This window comes from Sprattus sprattus (assembly GCF_963457725.1).
Source record: "Sprattus sprattus genome assembly, chromosome: 20".
In the NCBI taxonomy this organism is placed as follows: Eukaryota; Metazoa; Chordata; class Actinopteri; order Clupeiformes; family Clupeidae; genus Sprattus; species Sprattus sprattus.
Window position 1 is genome coordinate 20,576,127 of NC_137918.1, and position 24,671 is coordinate 20,600,797.

General features: G+C 44.2%; 2 protein-coding genes across 2 annotated transcripts in view; one reads left to right on the forward strand and one right to left on the reverse strand.

Moving 5' to 3' along the window:
• Window positions 1-3,805: 3,805 nt before the first annotated feature.
• LOC308381507 (ras-related protein Rab-11B-like) lies at window positions 3,806-7,470 on the forward strand (the record flags this gene model as incomplete). Its single annotated transcript, XM_080859094.1, has 5 exons — window positions 3,806-3,873; window positions 5,023-5,218; window positions 5,573-5,766; window positions 6,902-6,982; window positions 7,325-7,470. Exons 1-5 carry the CDS (start codon window positions 3,834-3,836, stop codon window positions 7,468-7,470), a joined length of 657 nt encoding a protein of 218 aa, XP_080715220.1. The 5' UTR covers window positions 3,806-3,833.
• Window positions 7,471-10,049: 2,579 nt separating this feature from the next.
• The window catches only part of LOC308381645 (phosphatidylinositol 4-phosphate 5-kinase type-1 gamma-like), a gene marked incomplete at its 3' end in the record, with an annotated part of 41,199 nt that continues 26,577 nt past the window's right edge, over window positions 10,050-24,671 (reverse strand). Inside the window, exons 14-22 of the mRNA XM_080859232.1 lie at window positions 23,162-23,197; window positions 22,628-22,840; window positions 20,368-20,653; window positions 18,841-18,915; window positions 18,011-18,100; window positions 12,205-12,390; window positions 10,991-11,822; window positions 10,756-10,864; window positions 10,050-10,458 (exon numbers count right to left, since the gene is read on the reverse strand). Coding sequence (XP_080715358.1) covers window positions 10,050-10,458; window positions 10,756-10,864; window positions 10,991-11,822; window positions 12,205-12,390; window positions 18,011-18,100; window positions 18,841-18,915; window positions 20,368-20,653; window positions 22,628-22,840; window positions 23,162-23,197 — 2,236 coding nt within the window. The remainder of the gene's footprint in view (window positions 10,459-10,755; window positions 10,865-10,990; window positions 11,823-12,204; window positions 12,391-18,010; window positions 18,101-18,840; window positions 18,916-20,367; window positions 20,654-22,627; window positions 22,841-23,161; window positions 23,198-24,671) is intronic.

Genomic DNA, 24,671 nt, shown 5'->3' on the forward strand with positions numbered 1-24,671 from the left:
AATGAGCACTGGACAGCCTGTGTTTGCTGGACGTGACGCAGCATTGCTAGAGTGACGGAGGAACTCAGGCTAGCTTTACACCACAACTATCTGAAAACAAACCGAAAAAGTGGCGTTAAGTTCCCACTTTTCATTTCGCGTTTAGACGAGCGTCTCTTGGTGGAAATCTGCATGCACACGGTGACGCAAAAGTGTGTGAAATGTAACTTAACCGGTGCAGACGTGGAGGTACTGCAGGATATGTGTCCATTCTATTCCACTATGGCTACTTTAACGCGATTGGGTTGCTTATTTATTTATTTATTCACTTACATTTGCAGTGTTCGTGTACATTTACATCCACATTCAGTCATTTAGCAGATGCCTTTGTCCAAAGCGACGTACAAGAGAATAGTCAAGCTACGAGCAATTGCCCTAGGTAATCAATGCGCCTTCTCTGTTCTGTTAGCATATGATTACTCGGCTTATTTGCTTAAATGACTCCTGGATAGATATCAAAGCAGCTTGAATCTCCGACTGATGGAAATAATCCGAAATGTTTGTTGGTTGGCTGTAGGCTACTGCACATGGATATGACATCAACGCGTATGCGAGGATAGCCAGCGTGACCAGCTCAGTGAACACTTTTGCGTTTTCAACCCTTTAGACGGGAACGCGACGGCGCTCATTTTTGGAGGGTGCTCATTTTTTTTGCCTTTTTAAGCCCCCAAAACGCTGTCGCCGTCTAAACGAAAGGCACATCTGATACAATATTTTGTCGGTTTCACCCGGGCGTTTACGAGATCGGAAGTTGGCTGTTTCCCTACTGCGTTGGCGTGGAGGCTGTCTGAGACCCCCGCTTCTGCGAAGTATCTGATCGGAGTCGTCCGTTGACTGAGAGAAGCGTCGTTAAAAACTGACTGGGAGCTAGATTCGTCTGCCCCCGGTTCAATGGTGAGTGTGCCTTGTTTTTTAGAGGCGCAGACGCTTCACGCCTTGACAAAGTGCGGAGGCCAAAACAGACTTCACAGCTAATAATAATCACTCCGCGATGAAAGCGCATTGATGAAAACCGTTCATTCAAAATTCTGACGTTGAACATGGAACTATTTTTCGTGTTAAAATGTTAATTTGTTGACTGTAGAGTTGTTTTATAAAATCAATAGCCTACTCGTGGGAGTGGAGTAGGTAAGGGATAGTCCCACTCCCACTCGTGCTATATTGCTTTATCATACCACATCTTCCAGCATCAAAACAGGAAATAAGTGATAAAGTAGTTAAGCCCGCCTGTTGGTTGATCTGATTGGCTGCCAGGGCCGAGTGTGACTGATGAGCGATGCGCTTCCCTGCCTTGCGCTGGAAAGTTGAGAATAGGTTAACTTTTAAGCGCACCTAAAAAACGCTACAAAGACGTAACGCGTGGTGGAGAAGGGGCGCACACGCAAAGCGCGCCGTACCATAGGAATCAATACGTTTGCTCACGTCCCGTTTAAAAAAAAAGCGTATGTGTATTTGAACCCTCAGCTAAGCTTATTTACGTTTTAGCAACGTAGAGCCGCACCGCACGGACTACCACAAGTAGCTATTTTCTTTGGGTTGATTTACTTTTGGTTTACACTTACTTTTTAGTGTGTTGGTTATTTACTTTCTGTTTGCTGTGAGTATGCATTGCTACTTGTGGAGATACTGTCGATTTTCTCTCTCTGTGTGCGTGTGAGTGTGCGTAGGCCTACTTGACAGGCCAACGTAAGCAGCAGCTGCGGTGGGGAATGCTGACGGACTTTAGGATACTGCGGACTCTTGGACATCTCGGACTGTGCCTTCTTCGGCAGTGGCCCACGGACTGATGCACATGGACTTGGTTGGTTGTATATTTTAGAGCAAGCCTAATAATAAATAAATTCTATATTTTTGTATCAAAACTGCAGTCTGAATGACTCTGGTGTCTCGCCCACTAAACAAAGAACCTATACAGCCTATAAGACTTGGGTAATTACCTCCGCCAAGGAGGTTATGTTTTCACCCCTGTTTGTTTGTCAGCAGGATTACGCAGAAACGCATGGACCGATTTCCATCAAACTTTGTGGGGTTATTGGGTAATATAATGGCAATGATTGATTAGATTTTCAGATGCCAAGGTCACAATGCGGAGGTTTGCATTCTCTGAATGCTCCCATTCTTGTTACTTAATAGAATGACCCAATAGTTATTAACATTATTACATTAACATATTAAATGAAGGCTTAACCTGTCTATTCAAATTGTGTTGTCTTTCGTTAGATGCTGGGATACAGAAATGTAAGGAAGAAGAGTAATTTGATCAGGTGCGGAAATTGCGTTAGTTTGGGGAAGTCACAGCAGTGTCTGTTTAGGGGGTTAAGAAGAAACTGGATGGGGCAGGTCGAACCGGATTTTGAACATTAAACAGCAGTTCTTATACACAATGCAATAAAAAAAAACTGTTCTTATTTAGGGTAATATAGCCTACTTTATTTTAATGCATTCTCCACTCATCTCTTTTATATTGAAAACGTAAATGCCATAAATAATTTGCTAAATAAACTAAGATCGAATATATGGTTATAGCCTATATAGATTCAATAGTGCCATAACAGGTAGAAAGGCAGTTCTCAGTGATCTGATCGGGTCTGGTCAGGTAGTGCAGAAAAGCGGAATGAAAAAGCAGTACAAGTGATAAATCAGTCACTTCTGTTACATCAACTTACTACTGATGCAAACGCGAGTCCACAGGTGTCTAGCACTCTTTGTAATGGTGGCAAACGGAGGTTTCTGAACGGTTTTATTTTTTTAACTCCCTTTGACAGGAAGAATGCTTACAATACAAAACACTGGTTATCTTAAGCAGTGGCACCCAAATCAAAAGACATTTATAAATGTCTATGCCCAAATTGGTCACAAATATAGCGGCAGGCTTTTCGGAAGTGACGTCTATGGAAACCATGAATTCAGAAGGGAAGCACCTTCACCACAGAACAACAACTTCGATCTATGGTCGAAACTGTTTCTTTGTGGGTGTGGGAGACTCACTGATTCCAGTCAGCTTCACAGGTGTGTGTACGAATAATTGCATTGTTTGTAGGATAATGAAGTTTACGTCATTCTCATGAAATTTTCTCATGGACCCCCTCACGACCTACTGGCTGACCTAGCAAAATCTGATATATTGATGTTAAAAAAAAGGAAAGCAAACATGAAACAATCAAGACTTCATTGGATAGTTTCTCAATATGGTTTCAGTCTCACATATTAGTGTTCTTTTCCTCTCACTGTTTGTATGAATTGTGGGTGAAATCTATATGGTTATATATATTTTGTATTTCTATTTGAGTTATTATTATTATTATTATTATTATTATAAAGGAACAATACTTTTACTTGAGTACAGCGTTTGCTTACTCGACCCACCTCTGCCAATAGTAGTCTAGGGGACACCAATTTAACTTGCATTCTGTGGCAATCTTTTCAAACAACATCATGCTGCCAAAGGACAATTCCATGTGATATGGAATTCATTAATGATGCATACATTAGGACCTTTGGGGAAAGGGCCGCTGTCGTTTGGTGCCTTCTTTTTCGATTCTGGCACAGATTTTGCCAGACGTGAACAATAGCGCCATCCTGTGTATGGAATGGGAAAATGTTAATGGACTCCACCCCTTCTGCAGAGTTAAGGATCTCTTTTCCTGCGGTTAGCAACATATGACAGACTGCATTGGCGCATTGACTTGCTCGATAAGTTTTTATCCTTTTTACTTTGAATAAACATCTCGACATAAAAGTAATTAGTCTGAGGCAGTCCGCTCGGACTACTGCTCGGTGCGTTTCTTTCTACAATGGGCAACAGAGACGATGAGTACGATTTCTTGTTCAAAGGTAAGCTAATTGTGATGACTGCACCCCCCTTCAGTTTTGGATACCGTTAGATGAATCACTTGTTTGTATTTTAGCGATAGTGGTAGTGGTCTGTGTGTCAAACCATGGAAATGCGTTCACAAAATGCAATGCAAACAGGATGTAACGTAGGCTATGTGTCGGAATCCTTGGTGAGATCATTACAGCTATGGCCACAAAAGCTGTCATTGCAATGCAACGCCCGCAGCTGCATCAGCAGGGCTCCTGTCTTTGATCAATTCATAAACATCTGGAATTAGTTTTCAGATTGTGCATTTGATAGTTTAGCCTACTTCATGCGTTGGTTTTTGTATTTCATTTACATCGCCCTTGAGGCTATTGTTTTAAAGTGTTCTATTTAACAGTGGTCAACTGTGAACATCTTTGTTTTTGTTTTGAAATTCAAGATGTTCTTTTTAAGGCTAATTGTTGTCTAGGCATGGATGATGCGCTCTTACATCAGGACGATTGACAGCTAGCCGAAGTGGGTGAATCAGTACGTGAATAGCGTACCAATTTGGCAAACGAAATGTATTGCTATGGCCAGGTGGTTTGAAGCATGTCAGTGGGTGTTTGCAATATATAACCTACAGACCATGGGTTAGGCCGAAAAGAAACACTGATGCCATAGCTTTTGCTGGCCCTCACAAACATTGCAATGTTGCTCGCATAGGCTAAAGCATAGCTCGCATGGAATACAGGCCTAGGTCTACAATTTAAACAGGAAAGAGAGACGACCAAAAAGTGCTGTGTAGATAGAGATGTGATGAGCTCAACTGTGTTATCAGCTTCCTGCAGTGTGAAGCCAGGGGGACAAAGTTCGGCAGTTTCCTCCGGTCAGGAATAACAATAGCTCAACAACTCTCCATGACAGCCGGCTCGTGGTGTAACAGTTGCTTGCAACCTTTGTAGACTATAAATTGAAAACCTTTTTTTCATCTATCATTAAGAAAGCCAAGTGATAATGGTCAGTGTAGACACGACTTTCTTCTTCGACCTCTCCTGCCGTATAAATTATAGCTAGCAGCAGTGCTGTAAGCTATAACACCAACACAAACGGTTTGTTTTTAAATGACCTAGTCTACACCTGTAGCGCTGTTATTTTTGAGGTTGTGTGCTGTCCTCTTACAGTGGTACTGATTGGAGATTCTGGCGTTGGAAAGAGTAACTTGCTTTCACGTTTTACGCGGAACGAGTTCAACCTGGAGAGCAAGAGCACAATAGGCGTGGAGTTCGCCACCCGCAGCATCCAGGTCGATGGGAAGACGATAAAGGCGCAGATATGGGACACGGCCGGGCAGGAGCGGTACAGAGCCATTACCTCGGCGTGAGTGTGTTGCATTGGGGTCATTTGAATGTAGGCATCTAGATTCATAAATAATCTGTCTGTCCCGATCTTTATACGTGGGCCATTTCTGAGATCATTCCTCAGTATTTAGGTCTGTTTGGGAGGAGGCAAATTTAGAAATTATGGACTAGAAGAAGTAGTTTCAGAGTTCACTCACAATGCAGTTATCCACCAAACTCTTTTCCAGGCATGCACCAAAATTTGACAATGTATTGGCCCTCCCTGATTTCATACTACACCCCTCCAAGAATTATTCATGTATGTGCCTATACAGTCAATCAAGTTTCCTATAATACTTATCCTTTGTCTTCCACCCTCTTTTCTCTCCATCAGCTACTATAGGGGAGCAGTGGGCGCCCTCTTAGTTTATGACATCGCCAAACATTTGACCTATGAGAATGTGGAACGTTGGCTGAAGGAGCTAAGAGACCACGCTGACAACAACATCGTCATAATGCTTGTGGGCAACAAGAGTGATCTGCGGCACCTCAGAGCTGTGCCCACCGACGAGGCCCGTGCCTTTGCAGGTATGCCACACGTTACAGAGAAACAGAGCTGTGCCCACTGACGATGCCCGTGCCTTTGCAGGTATGCCACACGGTACAGAGACACAGCGGTGCAGATGGGATCTTTGAACTGGGGGGGGATGCTAACATTTATTAAACGTTATTTACTGATGATTGTCGCCTTACGTAGGGAGAGTGGTGGGGACGGATCAGGGTCACTATGAATCTGGGGAGGGGCATGTCTCCCTCGTCCCCAGTGGTATCTGCGCCCCTGCAGAGAGAGAAAAATAACTAGTTGTAGGTAAAAGTACAATTACAAGCTCCAATATGCAGCCGTTTCATTGTCATGTACCCGGCCGACCTCAGCAGATAGGCTAGACCTTATGTGCCGCGATTCTGCTTAAGGTTTCTTCCTGATGAACAGGGAGTTTTCTTGCCCCTGTCGTCATTGTGCTGGCTCTAAAGGGGTTCAGGCTCTGGGCTCTGTAAACCGCCTTGAGGCAGTTTTATTGTGCAGTTTGAAGTTTTATTTGCGATATATATATAAATAAAATTGAATTAAATTAAATTGATGGCATGCCATTGTCAGAGTCAGAGAATAGATTGCAGTTGTTCCACTTTCAATGCACAAATAGCCCACGTTCTACTGTCTGTTATGTTCTACTGTCTGTCATGATCTACTATCTGTCATGATCTACTGTCTGTCCTGATCTACTGTCTGTCCTGATCTACTGTCTGTCGTGGTCTACTGTCTGTCCTGATCTACTGTCTGTCCTGATCTACTGTCTGTCGTGGTCTACTGTCTGTCCTGATCTACTGTCTGTCGTGGTCTACTGTCTATCGTGATCTACTGTCTGTCGTGGTCTACTGTCTGTCATGATCTACTGTCTGTCATGATCTACTGTCTGTCATGTTTTTTTGTCTGTCATGATCTACTGTCTGTCGTGGTCTACTGTCTATCGTGATCTACTGTCTGTCATGATCTACTGTCTGTCATGATCTACTGTCTATCGTGATCTTTTGTCTGTCATGATTGCTCATGCTTTGATCATGTTGTGCACAAGGATAACAATAATATATATATTATATATACAAGTAATAATTTGTTGATAAAAGATACATTTAAGTTAATTTACTTCTGCCCCTTTTTTTCCAGAGAAAAACGATCTTTCATTTATTGAGACCTCAGCCTTGGACTCAACAAATGTGGAGGAAGCTTTCAAAAACATCCTGACAGGTTGGGATTTTATGTATTTTAATAATTTGTTGTGAGGTTGTTCATAGCATAAAGTATAGTAACTGATGATTAAGCTGGTGAAAAAGGTTTGTAAATTGTGTTTATTTTTGGTGTCATCTAAAAGACCACAGGACTGGTATTCATATTATGCCTTAAATCATGAAGAAGTCATAAACAATTAACAAAATGATTTTATATTCAATTAGAGGCTCCAGAAAATCCCTTTAAATGCAGATGCACATTGGAGATGTTCCTTACTGTATTATCTGAGCTGAGACAACCCCCCCCCCCCCCCCCCCCCCCCCCCCCTCTTTCTTAATTGTGTTCGTCTTGCCTTTGTAGAGATCCACCGTATCGTATCACAGAAGCAGATTGCAGACCGATCAGCGCATGACGAGTCGCCGGGCAACAACGTGGTGGACATCAGCGTCCCACCCACCACAGACGGACAGAGGGGGAACAAACTGCAGTGCTGCCAGAACCTGTAGCTGTGATCATCAGCTCTCTTCATCATCTCTCCTTCATCTCTCTTGGCCTCTGTTTCTATCTTCCTTTCTCTGTCTCTATCCCTTCTTTAGTGTTGTGTCGCTGATGTAGCCCCCCCCCCCCCCCCCCCCCTACATATTTTTGTGTATTATAAATATTTTTCTTTTGATAGCTTGTCAAATTACACATACTACTGCCACAATACAATTTTACAGTATCTACATTGTTCAGTTTCAGCCCATTACTACGTTATTACAGTATGATCTCGGAGCCCACAGTAAAGTCCTGAGAAAAGTTTGACAGGTGTGATGACTTCCACTAGATCGTGGAATCTGATAGAGATACGTAGCAGAATTGCTTTAGTACTGGTAAAGAAGAACACATAGGATGTCTAGAAATAAGCCAATAACTACAAAAATAAAGAGACACAAAGCCAGTGGATCATGAGAGAAAAAAATGAATTCATTAAGTTTTAGAGTTTATAAATGTAATAGGCAGCATTGCTTTTCATAATGTGTTGTCTATGGCATACGAAGAAACTCCTTTAGACTCTTCTGAAAATGAACTGTGAAAACAATACATACATAGGTTGACATTTTAATTTCACAATATTCAAGAGACCAATATACAATGAAATTATTCTATGACAAGAGGCACTGCCAATGGTCAGATGTGCACACCTACCTGACTGCAGGTTTCTAAGCCTCCTCTGGACGGCTGCTAAAGACTCGTTGTTTGTCCCGGCAGGGCAGCAGTCTTCCACAGCAGCCGGTCTGGAAGTCAAGTGAAGTGAAAGTGAAAGTGACTCTGGCAGAGGTGGTGTAGACAGACACACTCTGAATTCCACCTCTGCATTTGACCCATCCAGGGTAGTGACACACACAGCCAAACCACATAAAATAAGCATTCTTCCCCAATTGCATGTAAAGAGTTGACTAATAACCCACAGACCACCCAGGACATCATGGCCTGATTTAGATTTCAAAGCTGCAAAACTGGTGAAAAGTGAAAAAAAGTGAAGTGAAAGTGTAAAAGTGAAAGGGAAGTGAACTGGTGATGAATCAATGCATGCAAGCTTAGAGGGAGGGAAGGGATGGATGGGCTAGGCTCAATACCGGGTTCTCATACATTATCCAACCGATTCCATGGAGATGGAGACCTGCTGTGTTTACTGTTCTGCCTTTATTTCAAGCGGAGGTTTTGAAACACTCTCAAACAAGTCTCCGGCCCTATTGGTATGACAGTATGATCTATTTTAAAGAATGACTGCACTCGTATGCGCAAACGGAAAACCTTGAGGGCTACATACCTTTGTAAGACCATATCCGCAGAGTGTGAGCGACAGGCAGTGATGGGAGGAGAGGACAGAGGGGCAGTGTTGGGAGGAGAGGACGGAGCACATGGCCCGTCATCAGCATCTCTCTGTGCTTCTCTCAGTGCGAGATCCATCTTCACATACTCAAGGCTGTTCACCTGCCCGGCAACGCACAAAGAGTGGGACACTGGTGACTGTGATGGATTAAAACATCAAGACATTGAAATTGGACAACTTCAGGACACCTTGAGAAGTGATAATGAGCTGATTTTCCATTTTTAGCACACCCACTGTCTCTGTGTCTTTGTGCATGGGGGGGTTATTACACTAATGTTCGTACAAAGCAATATCAATCTACTGACTAACCAGTGTATGAGGTGTTTTTTTTTTTTTTTAGTCATTACACACAAGCCATTCCATGTGTTTTCATCATGTTGCTCACCAAAGCATTTTTACGACAAATTACGCCCAGATGATGTTTAACATCTTTCAACTATCACAGTTTAATTGATACTGGAACACCTAGTGGGAAAATAAATGGAAATGAGATGGGGTGAGGAAAATGGAGGCTGATTCAGTAAAGCACAACACTTCTGCTTACACCATCTACCCTACACAGACACTCTCTGCTTACTCCATCTACTCTACTCAGACACTCTGCTTACTCAATCTACCCTACACAGACACGCTCTGGTTAGTCTGCTTACTCCATCTACCCTACTCAGACACTCTGTGGTTACTCAATCTACCCTACACAGACACACTCTGGTTAGTCTGCTTACTCCATCTACCCTACACAGGCACTCTGCTTACTCCATCTACCCTACTCAGACACTCTCTTAGGTTACTCAATCTACCCTACACAGACACACTCTGGTTAGTCTGCTTACTCCATCTACCCTACTCAGACACTCTGTGGTTACTCAATCTACCCTACACAGACACACTCTGGTTAGTCTGCTTACTCCATCTACCCTACTTAGACACTCTCTGCTTACTCCATCTACCCTACACAGGCACTCTCTGCTTACTCCATCTACCCTACACAGACACTCTCTACTTACACCATCTACCCTACACAGACACTCTCTGTGGTTACTCAATCTACCATACACAGACACACTCTGGTTAGTGTGCCTACTCCATCTACCCTACACAGGCACTCTCTGGTTAGTCTTGGTTTCACTCTGACAAATCCTGCCTGTTCTAAAATGTACCCTTTACTACAACTAGCCTTGAATTTAAAATATTAAAGAACAAGGGGTCTTAAGGAAGCAGGTTTGGCCACCCCAGAGTGAAGGTGGCCTCAGCTCCTCTGAGCCTTACCAGTCTCTCCGCCTCTCTCTGCCACTCTTCAGCCCGCCTCAGCACCTCGTCCCACTCCCCTTTCCCCTGCCTGTCCTCATGGCGCTCCAGCTCCTCCGTCTTCATGGCAGAGTCCAGTTGGGTCTTCACCTCCTGCAGGTCCTGCCGCAGCTCCTGAGGCTGGAGTAGACTGCTCTGGGCCCTCAAGGGGGCATGCTGCTGGGTCTGTGGCTCTGGGCACACTGGAGCAAGGCCGCAGTACTGAATGTTGGCCTCCAGGAGGCGCTGGACTGTAGTCACATCATGGTGCCTCCTTCTCAAGCAGTCCAAGGCTAGGTCACGGCCCTCCTTTTGCTGTCGCAGGGCTTTTCTGTAGGAACATCAGGACAGTGGACTGCTTAATCAATGCTGAGAGTCTCTGGTCTCTTTATAACATAAAGATTAATGAAAGAGCTGACTTCAGTAATGGGAAAGGTTCACATGGTAACAAGGCAAAATGATGACTCACAGTAGAAATGTATTGCTGTCATTGTTAAATTTTGAGGCATTGTGCTGTCGAGTTATATAAGAATGTTTTCTTTGATGTCTCTATGAGGACTTATATTAGGGGGAGTTGTTCAGAATGCCTCACAAACAATACAGCTTTTCAAAACCTTGAATCTTTTACCTCAGATCCCTAACAGTTTCTTGGAGTTCCTTCTCATACTTTGCTGATCCCTCTAACTTTTTGTTTGCCCTGCAGAGTTCCTCCACTAGTTGATTTTTCAGGCCAATTACTGGAAAACAGATGAAAAAGGCGCATTAGTTCTTTACCCAGTCTTGGTGAATCCTCTCATTGTAAAACCTCTTTAAAGAAAAATCTGGTCAATTTCCTGTCATATCTAATGGACAGCATTGCTCACTCTGTCCCCGCAGCGCTTGTTCCACTTTGACCTTGTCCTCTTGGGCCCTATCTGCGTTTTCCTGGAGCTTTTCTACTTCTCTCCGGTGCTGTGTCTGTTCTGTGGCCACTGCCTCCCGCAGGGCTCTCTCTCTCTCCGCTGCCTCCTTCAGACATCTCAGGGCTTCCTGCTGCTGACTCTCCAGGATCTCCTTGCCGGACTTGACGGCCTGCATGATCTTCTTCACTGTCTGCTCGTGCACGGCCTCCAGCTCCTCTTCGCGCAGCTGCTTCTGGGCCTCAGTGCTCTTGGCCTGGCCCTCCCACAGCTCTGCGGCCTCCTGCAGTGTCTGGGCCTTCTCCTCCGAGAGAAGCAGCCGCTGCTGCAGGGACTGACACAGCTCCTCCGAGACCTGCAGGTTCCTCTGCAGCAGCTGCACGCTCTCCTCCGAGACCTGGAGCTGCTGTTGGACGGCCTGCAAGCGGCCCTCATAGCCACTGAGCTCCTGCTTCAGCACCCGGAGGCTGTCCTCGGACAAGCACTGGTCCTGCTGCAGACTCTGGCTCTCCTCCTGGGAGGTGTGCAGGCTGCTGCGTAGTGCCTCCACGTTCTCCTCGGATGTCCTGAAGAGCTGTTGCAGACACTGCACCTGGTTCTCAGAGGACTGGAGGCCCTGCTGCAGCCGCGCGATGAGGGCCTTGTAGTGCTCCTCTGTGGCGTGCAGAGACTCCTGTAGGCCCTGGGTGGTGACCTGGTGGCGTTGCTGGCAGTCTCTCAGCTCCATCCTCAGGGCCTCCACGTCAGAGAGCAGGCATGTGCGGTCAGAGGTGATCAGGTAGGTCTGCAGGTCATCCTAAACACAAATGCAACATGAACTGAGTTTAGTTAGGTTCATGTGGTCCATATGTTTTACAAATCATGGTGAAAGGTATACAGAGTTAAAGGTGGCAGACCAATTAAACGGAATTATTGTGTGTATGTCTGACGCATATAGAGAACGGTATCTCGTATGATAACCAGCAAATCCAACTCTATTATTAATCCTCATTGCTTCTATTCATTATTTGAAAAGTAAAATAAAGCAACTATGATTTGACAAGAATAAATTGGTATACTTGAAGATATGAATATGTCTGACATGGCATGCATTGTGGACCCTCAAAGCCCATAGTTGTGCTACATCTACTTGGCCCCTTTTCATGGTATAACACTGTACCTGTCAAGAAGAGCCTCACCATGTTTTTTTCAAAGCCAATCTTGGAAAGCATATCCTTCAGCAAGGGCACACAAAGTTGTGTCTGCCTGTCCGAAGGGTCTTTGTCATCTGGGGAGGGGGACCCAGTGAACTCCAGAGCTAGCTGAAGCTGCTCAGACAAGTGGTGAACCTTAGACATCCCGCAGACAAATTTGTCTAGCAGAGGCTGTCGCACAGAAAACAGTAGATCCTCAGATTTTAGTTTAAGAAGTGTTGGTTTTTCATATGACAGTGCAGTTCATACAAGTTTAACATTGACATTTCTATAGAGCTGATGTAGTACCTTCAGTTTGGAAGATAGAAATTCATGGAGTTCATCCTTGTGCAAAATATCACATTCATTTATCTCTTTGTGTAGTTCTGCCATCAAAACACTGTAGGTTTCTGTGAAACAACAACACTTTTACACGAACAAATAGAGCACAGAGTACATTTATATCTGTTTTCACATCAGATAGGCTGTGGACTGGGCACCCACACACTCAGGGTTTTATGGGTTTGTTTAAAATGTTCTTGAACTGAATTACTGAATCAAGAGGTTGAGGTTAAATGTGTTTGATTTGTAAAGAATAAAACAGGTGTTTCATTAGTGTAACACACAACTCAGAAATTTAAATATACCATAAATAACATGAAAGTATATCATTAGGTCATTGAGTCAAATGTAACTATTAATTTACTCCCTTACCGCTGACGGTTTCTGACGAGTCGCTGACTGACTCGGATTCCGGTGTGAACCAACCACTGCCATGGTTCTCATAGGCTTCCTCAACCTCAGACATCAAAATCCCATTTATTCATTTGCAAGGATAATGTATGTTTGCACGCTATAATAAAGTGTTCGAACATAGCTTGATAATATGCAGTAATTAAAAATGTACCTGACAACAATACCTTAAAAGGCGTCTCCGCTCTGAGAGCGGTAAAGTCACCGGTGTCCATCTGATCAAACGGTGTCTCACGCCCAGCGAGAGCGCAACTAGTGGCACGTGGTTAATTTATCCACAGGTGCTCGCGTTGCGTTGGACATTACTGTTGCCAAGGAAACCGTGAAACGCTACAATCTCGAAAGAAGTTGACGTAATAAAAGAAAACTCTACTAGACCATAGAAATATGCTGCTAGACAATGGGCTACATAGGCTATAAAACAAACAGAAAAGTATACGTCATCTGTTTGTATTAAAGAGGGGGATGATTTTGATTCACATGTATGTTTTATTTATTTTCCTTTACACAATATCGGCTAATCCCCGTACACACATGGATTTGGCCACCATTTCTTAGATGGACAGAGGAGGTCAAATAACATTTTCCAGTGACTGATACTCTGATCAAATACATGCAGTTCATTCATGACACAACATTCACACCCATCAAGACAGACGACCCTGGTCCCGATACACACACTTACACCAGAGAACTTACTGAGTTTATACATACACAGTACACTATTGTCCAGTAGCGCTGATAACATTTACAGTGGGACTACCTGACAAACTGCATGTACAAAAGGACTGAGTGAACATCAACCTTTTTGTTTGCAGCCAAAGAACAAAGACAGAAAAAAAAAAGTTTTTACATTACTGTAATGAAAACATATCATTTATATTCATATTAATACAGATAACCAAGTCAACTGTCACATGGTGTGAGCATGGGAAACGTAACAACCAACTCTATCCAACTCTATCCATGATTCATCTTTTTCCTTTCCTATAAGGCAATGGAAAAAATATGGAGTCGACACACTGACAACACATAATTGCTACACTCGGTCTGATGCCATTGACAGTAACTGATTACAATTGGTCTTATGGACAGTCTGTTAAACAGCAAGCATTCTGTCCCTGATATAGAAAAAAATAATAAAACAATCTATACAAAGCTGAGACAAATGATTATAAATAATTCCAAATGTCACATTGTTAAAGTTTGTCAGCTGTGACAAAAATATATACTCAGGAAGTAAGTACAGTGGTACAGATTTTGCACTGTCCTTCAGAAGAAACACTTCACTGAGGATACACAGGATGCATTCACTCACCCATGATGTCTTACATGATAGGGATTCAACACATTTGTTTAATACATTTTAACAATCTCTCTCTCACACACACACATGTTTTGTATAGATAACAGAATCATGACGCTAACATAAATGAAATAGCATGGCTCTGTCTGTTATATTCAACTGATTGGACAGTACGAAGTTGACTGTTCACCTCAATCATCGTGGACTTTATAAACAAATATATCTTATATTGTGAAACACAATAAATAGTAAAAAAAAAAAAAAAAAAAACACAAAAAATGCAGTCATCTGAAACTCATAAATGTAAAGAAGCCAAAGTTGTTTGGACAACCTACTACATTTGTGACTATATATAATGATATGGGACAATGTACCAGCAGCAAAATTAAATGAACCGTATGAACAGTTATTATCACGAGAATGATTGATGTATTTTTAACACAGTTCAAAGTAAGACAGCATCACTTCTTTAGTCTCGATACTTGGGTTTTCCCTTTTCTGCTCATGATACATTGGGGCTATGAAAAGATACTGTCTACGTACCAGAATTACCATCCCAAAGATCAGGCAGCCAACCAGTCTCCTTATAGTCTCTCTATGTAGCATAGATTTGTGTCTTTAATTTCAACACCACCAGCTTGACAAAATGATACTACAATGTTTCTAATATTTAACCAACAAAAAAAAAAAAAAGACAATGCTGATGCTGTCTGATGTGTCCCAAGTGGCTTAAAAGCACACTCTCACACAAAGCTAAATCAAATGAGTAGGCTAACAGTAATCAAACAGCATGGACACAGACTGCATGCCTGCTAAAGTCCAGTCAAGATGGCATCAGGCTTTCCCTGGAAAGGTTAATGATGGCTGTATTGGGGCGCTTATAGCACCATGTCCTCTTCACAGACAAAGTGGAGGGTAGGGGGGGATCAAACATGCACGTGACATCACACATATTCTTGGCTCCAAGAGCCTCTAGGGAGTACCTCAGGTACTGGAGTAAGGAGGGGTAAGGGGATGCTCAGGGGGGAAGGGCCAGTGTCTCTGGTCTTTTTTGTCCTGGAATTGGGAGTTTGCTTTGTTTGCTTTTTGTTGTGTTGTTTTTGTTGATACGTATGTGTCACCCCAACCATCACATCAGTCTATAAAGCACGCGTCATCCTGCAGGGCGTCTGGGGGGGGGGTGACCGACCACTTCTGCCTGTAGACACAGAGCCTGCAAAACCACACACCGAACTCTTCTGTTTTCCATCTCTTCTGTTTTATCATCAAGGACTGCATAGAGATTTACTGGAGAGAAAGATGGGGGGAGAGAGAGAGAGAGAGAGAGAGAGAGAGAGAGAGAAAGAGAGAGAGAGAGAGAAGCACAGCAAAATGTAAATAAGTCAATAAATGAAAGAGGAGACAACAGATAAGAGGTTATATCAGAATGTAGACAGTGCAAGGAAAAAGCATAAGCGCACTACAACCCAAAGAACACTTAATTCACATGCCCAATCTAGCTGTAGTCTTCACTGCCCACAGACTTCTTCAGAATCATAATACGCATGGCAACATCCCATTGGGGTCAAACTGTAGCACCGTGCAGAGCTGTGCAATGACTGGATGAACTGTAGCACCGTGCAGAGCTGTGCAATGACTGGATGATTAAAAAGCTGTGGGTTTGCTTTCATCTCCTCCTGTTTGTCTCTCTGTGAGTACACATCACCTGCTGAGTGCAGTCTGGGAGATTTAATGAGATGGTGTTGGCTGCCACTGTACTCCAGGCTTCCATACAGATGATAGACACTGACTGCATTTACACGCATTACACCGATACCCAAACAGCCATCCGACCAAGAGAATGTATCCAACTAAGAGATGATGAACACGACTGCACTGGTCCAACAAATGTCTTAGTCCAACAAAGCTTGAGAAAACTAAAATTGGGTCCAGGATGATATTGGTCAGGCTACTCACCAAATAAATGGTTGTGCTAGCATTTAGATGGCTTAACTACTTGACAAGACAAATTGTGTGGAGTGTGGTAGTGTGGTACCTTCTGCAACAGATCAGGACTGGGATTGAAGGATTGACTGTATGTACACAGGACTATAATTACCTCCGCCAAGGAGGTTATGTTTTCGCCCCTGTATGTTTGTTTGTTTGTCTGTCTGTTTGTCAGCAGGATTACGCAGAAACTCATGGACAGATTTCCATCAAACTTTGTGGGGAGATTGGGTAATATCATGGCAATAATTGATTCGATTTTCAGATGTCAAGGTCAAAGGTCAAGGTCACAAGGCGGAGGTTTGCATTCTCTGAATGCTCCCATTCTTGTTGAAATATGTATTCATCCACTGCATGTAAACATTAGTCTAGCTCTTAAGCCAGGCAACTGTGTCCATGCAACATGCTGAGAGCCCAGTTCCCTCCGCCAGCACACCTCATAGCATGCCCTGTGCCCAGGTCTGTGGCTTTACTCAGGACCTTACAGATACTGGGGCTTTACTCAGGACCTTAAAGATACTGGGGCTTTACCGAAGACCTTACAGATACTGGGGCTTTACTGAAGACCTTATAGATATTGTGACTTTACTGAAGACCTTGCAGATACTGGGGCTTTACTGAAAACCTTGGCCATGGCTTTACTGAAGACCTTACAGATACTGAGGCTTTACTGAAGACCTTATGGATACTGGGGCTTTACTGAAGACCTTGGCCATGGCTTTACTGAAGACCTTACAGATACTGAGGCTTTACTGAAGACCTTATAGATACTGTGACTTTACTGAAGACCTTGGCCATGGCTTTACTGAAGACCTTACAGATCATGGGGCTTTACTGAAAACCTTATAGATACTGTGACTTTACTGAAGACCTTGGCCATGGCTTTACTGAAGACCTTACAGATACTGAGGCTTTACTGAAGACCTTATAGATACTGGGGCTTTACTGAAGACCTTATAGATACTGTGACTTTACTGAAGACCTTGGCCATGGCTTTACTGAAGACCTTACAGATACTGGGGCTTTACTGAAGACCTTATAGATACTGTGACTTTACTGAAGACCTTGGCCATGGCTTTACTGAAGACCTTACAGATACTGGGGCTTTACTGAAGACCTTACAGATACTGGGGCTTTACTGAAAACCTTATAGATACTGGGGCTTTACTCAGGACCTTACAGATACTGGGGCTTTACTGAAGACCTTATAGATACTGGGCCTTTACTCAGGACCTTACAGATACTGGGGCTTTACTGAAGACCTTATAGATACTGGGGCTTTACTGAAGACCTTACAGATACTGGGGCTTTACTGAAGACCTCACAGATACTGGGGCTTTACTGAAGACCTTATAGATACTGGGGCTTTACTCAGGACCTTATAGATACTGGGGCCTTACTGAAGACCTTACAGATACTGTGGCACCTGCTGTTACGTGCTAGATTTTCAGACAAATTATCCAAGTCTCTTTCTTCTGCCACCAGGATTGAAGGTACGTATGTGGGAACTGGGGGAACCCATGAAAGGTTGAGTGAATGCATATGCTAGTACACAAATAAACATATGAAATTAAAAAAACAGGGAGACAAGAAAAGTAACTAATAAACTAGTAAGTAAGTAAGTAAAAAAAAATAGAGGAATAGATGAATCTGAGATCTTTTCTAGAGGGGTGCCTATAGTATGGGTGTTTGAAGGGGTTTAATGTATCTGGGGAGGATGAGTGGAGGTGGGCAGGGGGCGGGCTGGGGTTGTACTCAGGCACTTACTGTCTCGATCTCGCCATCTGAGACAGGCTGAGACTCTGAGCCGCAGTGCAGAGGGGAGTACACCCAATTCCTATCCTCTGGAGGCTGCTGCTATACCAACCACCACCACCAGGGGGCACAGATACACACACAGAGGTACAGGTGCACAGGCCACGCCGCAGGCAAGAGAAGAGAGAGGGGACAAAAAATAGGTTAAAGAGGAAAATAATTAAATGATTGCTTTGCGGTTCCAGTCACCCTAATTCATTACTGATATTCCTTGAAAAGATCTTAGTCTTAGCTAGTGCTGGAAAGGAAGAACATTTTCCTTTTAATGTCCGTATTAGGAAGGATACTGAAGCAAGCAGAGCCAAAGTAGGCACACACGTGTAAGATGTCTTTTTACTTCTCTTTACCACTCACTTCAGCAAAAATAAATGATGCCCAGGGAAAAGGCCCAGGATTAACTCACAATGTCTCATGAGACGTGAGTGTGAGACATTCATGAAAGACCAGACCATTGTAACAACTAGGTAAGAAAACCCACACTCAATTACTATTAAAACATATTTCTAGATTTCAATAACAAAATATCAAAACTCTCACAATGTCTCCCTTCATCAAGATCATCAAATGAATTATCATTTGGTGACTCCTGACACGGTACTGTCATTTGAAGCCACTGACTGCAACTGAAACTTTTTGGATGACTGCTTTTAGCGCTCAAACAGGATATGGTGACAAAGCACATACAAAAACCAAGTGACCTATAAAGGGTTTCTCACGGCAAGAGCACAGGAACTAGAGGGGGGGGGACAGCCTAATGGGACAAACTAGCCTGCTGTACTTACAAAACTGCTAGAGCTGGAGTTGACTTTACGGCGTTCCAAAACAGGAGAGTACACCCAATACCTCCCATCAGCATACTGACAGTAGACACGCACACACACACACACACACACACACACACACACACACACACACACACACACACACACACACACACAGTAAGGTGAGAAGATCAAGGGAGGGGAGACAAACAAAGAAGAAAAAACAAAAAATGGAAAGGTTACCGATGTAACAGAGTGTTGGAAAGATGGGATACATTTGAACATGAGAGCAAAAAGGAAAAAGCATGAGTGTAAATACAGCATAGATACAAACCACAGACAATCGGCAGACAAAACAAAAAAAATGTGAGAATGGGTGAATAAAAAAGATCAAATGAAAAGTTTAGATCAAAAGTCAAACTAAATACATATATAGGTGTTTGTGGGTTGGTTTGACAGTAAGGAGGGGGGAGCCAGGGCAAGATTATCTTGTAAATGGAGCAAACGTGAATCTCTGGCAGGAGAGCCAGCACTGAAGTCCTGCAGTCCATCTCAAACTGTCCACTCTCTGCCTACTCAACAGCCTCCGTGACCACTGGTTATATGAGCCATTTAATTTAACAACAGTTTGTGTGTGTGTGTGTGTGTGTGTGTGTGTGTGTGTGTGTGTGTGTGTGTGTGTGTGTGTGTGTGTGTGTGTGTGTGTGTGTGTGTGTGCATGCGTGCGTGCGTGCGTGTGTGTGTGTGTGCATGACCTTAAGAGCACAATACGTGGCTGCCTTTTTTCTGAATAGGAATCAGGAAGAGCAATGATCTAGCAGATACTGTAGTCTAACAAAAACAAAACGCAAACCATGCCTCGCTTTTGTTGCACCTCAAGCCCATGCAGATTTATGGAAAAGCTAAGTCAGGTCTCATCTCTGTGGACAAATGGTCCTCACTGAGCATGCAAAAGAGAGAACCATTTGGATGAGAGAGTGGGAAAGAGAAGGAGTAAGAGAGAGAGAGAGATAGAGAAAGAAGACAGAGGGAAAGTGATGAGTCACTCGTCTGCAGATGTGAAGCTAGGGAAAGCATGCCAGAGTACCACACACACACACACACACACACACACACACACACACACACACACACACAGACCTGTTTGAGCACCCTCAAAGTTCCACCAAGTCGTCTTGATTGTATCTCTGCAGAACGTCCATGGTCATTATCAATCTGCATCACTCAGCATTCTCCATGTATAACTCACATACCGTGTTCTATCCAATACATTTCATACTTTCTCACTTTATATTTCCTGTGGTCCAACAGCCATATATAATTAAATGGTGAAAAGTGATGTTAGGCTCGGCAATTACATTAAGTGTCATTTATGTGGAAAACCTTGAGAAAAGAGTAAATCTAAACGTGTGTGAGGGGTCCATTGATATCTAAAAATAAACAAAGGCACACAGCTGAGATAGGACCTTTCTACATCACCACGAAGGTTAAGGTTATGGTTAGGGTGGACTGTGTTGAGTTGCTCTACACACACACACACACACTTACAAAGTAGATGTCTGAGACTGGCACTTCTTCCTCCAGTGAGCCACGGCTGACTGACTCGGACAGCGTGCTCACTGCATCCACTGCATCCACGTCCACTGCACCCCGAGGCCTGGGAGGCACAGCATGCACTGGGGCTGAAGACGAGGCCAGTGGCTGGAGCTGTGCGGCCATCTCCTGGGTGACCGGAGCCTCGTGGACAACAGAGGCTACGGTGCAGTCGGCAGGCTGTGGGGTATCATTCTCCGCCGGAATGACTGCTTCTTGGATCTCAGACTCAGCCACTTGACTGTGTGGGGGAGACGGGAGAGGAGAGGAGAGGTGAGGAGAGGAGAGGAGAGGAGAGGAGAGGGGAGGGGAGGGGAGGGGAGGGGAGGGGAGAGGGGAGAGGAGAGGAGCGGGGAGGAGAGGAGAGGAGAGGAGAGGAGAGGAAGAAGGTAAGGAAATAGAAGAAAGGATGAAGGAAAAAAATGGCATAGATCAAAATGGCATCTCTCAAAACATAGTCAACCTCAGCCTTTACCGAACTATGAGGGTTTTGGACAGTCGAATCCTGACAGTGCAAGAGAGTGTCCTGTGACAACTTCAACCTTTAAAGAACTTAGAGAGTTTTGGACAGTCGAATCCTGACAGTGCGAGAGAGTGTCCTGTGACAACTTCAAAAATAGCCACCCCACTGTCTGCAGGTGTCTGTGTGAGATTGTCCTGTGACAACTGTAAGTGTAGCCACCTCACTGTCTGTCTTCAAGTATCTGAGGTATCTGATCCTTTCTCCCCGCAGCAGGAGAGGTGACTTTGGAGAGACGCTGTGGCCAGATGGCTAATTCCTTCTGCTGTCGGTCTGACACTTATAAACCCCACAGAGCCACTGTCTCACTACTGTAGCCCAGAGAACTGCACACAAGCCAGGCAGATTTACTGCAGACTGTCCCTGAGCCTCATTAACAAGGAATGGCTGGCAGTCTTTAATGCAGGAAGAAAGGAAGTATGCTCAGTTCAAATCAACAGCAAGCAAACATGGGGGTAAACTGCTTCCAACTACATTTTTAGCACATTCAAATGTAAATGAACCACAGTCTGTGGTATTCATAGAGATATCTAAAGTGCATATGCACTTCAAATATATTGACTTTGATTAAGCTCATATGTCTTATGTGATTTACTCAAACATGTTGACTGTTGTACTGCATGAAGACCTCCACTGGTAATGAGATAGCCACTGCTAAAACGTATTGTGAAGTGTCATCCCTATTAAAGTCAACACCAGTGGGTGGGGAAGGGGGGTACCTGACAGGGCTTACAGTGATGAACCCCCATAATCAGGATTAGTGGGTCTACCTGCCTCACTGCTCTCAACAGGGTGGAAAGGGTGGCCAAGCCAGTTGCTGCCTGCACTTACTACAGCAGCCATTTTGGAAAAGAACACGATGCCAAGAGACTGCCGTCTCCCAACAGGGACGACTCGGAGCCCCATTTTCACTCGTCTCATTCTGGGACACCGTGTCCTCACGAGGAGCAGAGCCTTCACAGCAGCTCTTGTGTGCTCCAGATATGACCACGATCCTGCTACGGAAATATCAGTCGGCAAATAACCCAGAAATAAAGCAGGGCAGTGAAAGTTTCAACTTGCTCTGGGGTTTTTGCGAAATGGAGCAACATTATTTAAATGAAGGCTGACACATCATGGCGGTGCGGAAGACTATTCAGGTGGCAAAAAATAAATATTTTCAATTTTAGAGTTTCAGTTCACTCTGGTACCTCAGTGGTGTGACATATTTTGAGACGTAAAATAAGCCACAGGAATGTGTCAAAGTTGTAACCTTAACTTAGTAGACTCCCTGATAAGAGGCAAATTAAAATCAACTGGTAATCACTGGATCAGCATTGATTAATGTGTTTATAAAATATAGTATGTATATGAGAGAAGGAGAACGTGCTTTTTTTTTTGTTTGAGTCAAACTACTTTTATAGGGTGAAACCACTACAATGGCATCAAATACTATTTATAATCCTGTACATTTATTTCTTATATTTCTTAGATTGTAGCCAGATATGAATCTTCTTGAACTTGGATTTACTTGATGATGAAAGAATCTGGGGCTTGGGCTGGTGTGTATGTGTGTGTGTGTGTGTGTGTGTGTGTTAGTGTGTGTGTGTGTGTGTGTGTGTGTGTGTGTGTGTGTGTGTGTGTGTGTGTGTGTGTGTGTGTGTGTGTGTGTGTGTGTGTGTGTGTGTGTGTGTGTGTGTGTGTTAGGGTGTGTACCTGCTCTCTAAGGAAGGTTGTGTGGGCTCGGCAGCAAGCTCTGTCTCCACTTTACTCTCCGCCTTCACCTTCTCTTCTTTTTCTTCTCCTCCATCTTTCTTCTCCTCTGGACATCTCTCTTGATCTCCCACCGCCTCTGTCTCTCTCTTCACTTCTACATGCACAGTGATGGTCTGCTTATCTTCTTCGTGAATGTCCACCACTTCTTTAGATCTGAGAATGCACACAAACATACACACACACACACACACGCACAAGCACAAGCACACGCAGACACATTTAGTTTGCATTACACGTTCTATGAATGGCAAGAATTCTTATTCATGGATATTAGATCTAAAAGTCCTCTAACCTACAGTCTAATCGATTTAATCATATTAATAATGTTATCTATTTAAGTCCATTTAAACTGTTTATCACTTTGTGCTGCTTTTTGATACACGTATGGGACACGTTTCAATTAAAAAACGTGGTGTTTATGCACACGATATCGCTGCGCTACTTTCTCCAGGCATGCTGGTGGGCTCTGCTCACCTGACCTCTGAGTCTCTCAGTGACTGTGCCTGCCTCCTGTGTAATAAAGCAGAAGAGGCATGCAGGTGAGTGAGGGGGGCCCTGGGGGGAGGGGGGGGGGACTAGAGCAGGGCGGGGCGGGGCAGAGCGGGGCGGAGCAGAGCACTGGCGTTGGGCAGGCAGGGGCGGTTACTCAGGCACTCTGACATGCACAGTAGACTGTGGATGTAGGGGCTCTGCTGTGCCTACGGCCTAAGGACTCCATGGGAAAAGCTGCTCTCTGTAGGCCCTACAGGCATCCTACACAACAGCATCCTAAACAACAGCATCCTACACCACAGCATCCTACACCACAGCATCCTACACCACAGCATCCTACACCACAGCATCCTACACCACAGCATCCTACACAACAGCATCCTACACCACAGCATCCTACACCACAGCATCCTACACTACAGCATCATACACCACAGCATCCTACACAACAGCATCCTACACAACAGCATCCTACACAACAACATCCTATACAACAGCATCCTACACCACAGCATCCTACACCACAGCATCCTACACCACAGCATCCTACACCACATCATCCTATACAACAGCATCCTACACTACAGCATCCTACACCACAGCATCCTACACCACAGCATCCTACACCACAGCATCCTACACAACAGCATCCTACACCACAGCATCCTACACAACAGCATCCTACACCACAGCATCCTACACAACAGCATCCTACACAACAGCATCCTACACCACAGCATCCTACACAACAGCATCCTACACAACAGCATCCTACACCAAAGCATCCTACACAACAGCATCCTACACCACAGCATCCTACACAACAGCATCCTACACAACAGCATCCTACACTACAGCATCATACACCACAGCATCCTACACAACAGCATCCTACACCACAGCATCCTACACAACAGCATCCTACACAACAGCATCCTACATCACAGCATCCTACACTACAGCATCCTACACCACAGCATCCTACACAACAGCATCCGTCACCACAGCATCCTACACCACAGCATCCTACACCACAGCATCCTACACTACAGCATCCTACACTACAGCATCATACACCACAGCATCCTACACCACAGCATCCTACACTACAGCATCATACACCACAGCATCCTACACTACAGCATCCTACACTACAGCATCCTACACTACAGCATCCTACACTACAGCATCATACACCACAGCATCCTACACCACAGCATCCTACACAACAGCATCCTACACCACAGCATCCTACACCACAGCATCCTACACAACAGCATCCTACACCACAGCATCCTACACCACAGCATCCTACACAACAGCATCCTACACAACAGCATCCTACACAACAGCATCCTACACCACAGCATCCTACACAACAGCATCCTACACAACAGCATCCTACACAACAGCATCCTACACAACAGCATCCTACACCACAGCATCCTACACAACAGCATCCTACACCACAGCATCCTACACCACAGCATCC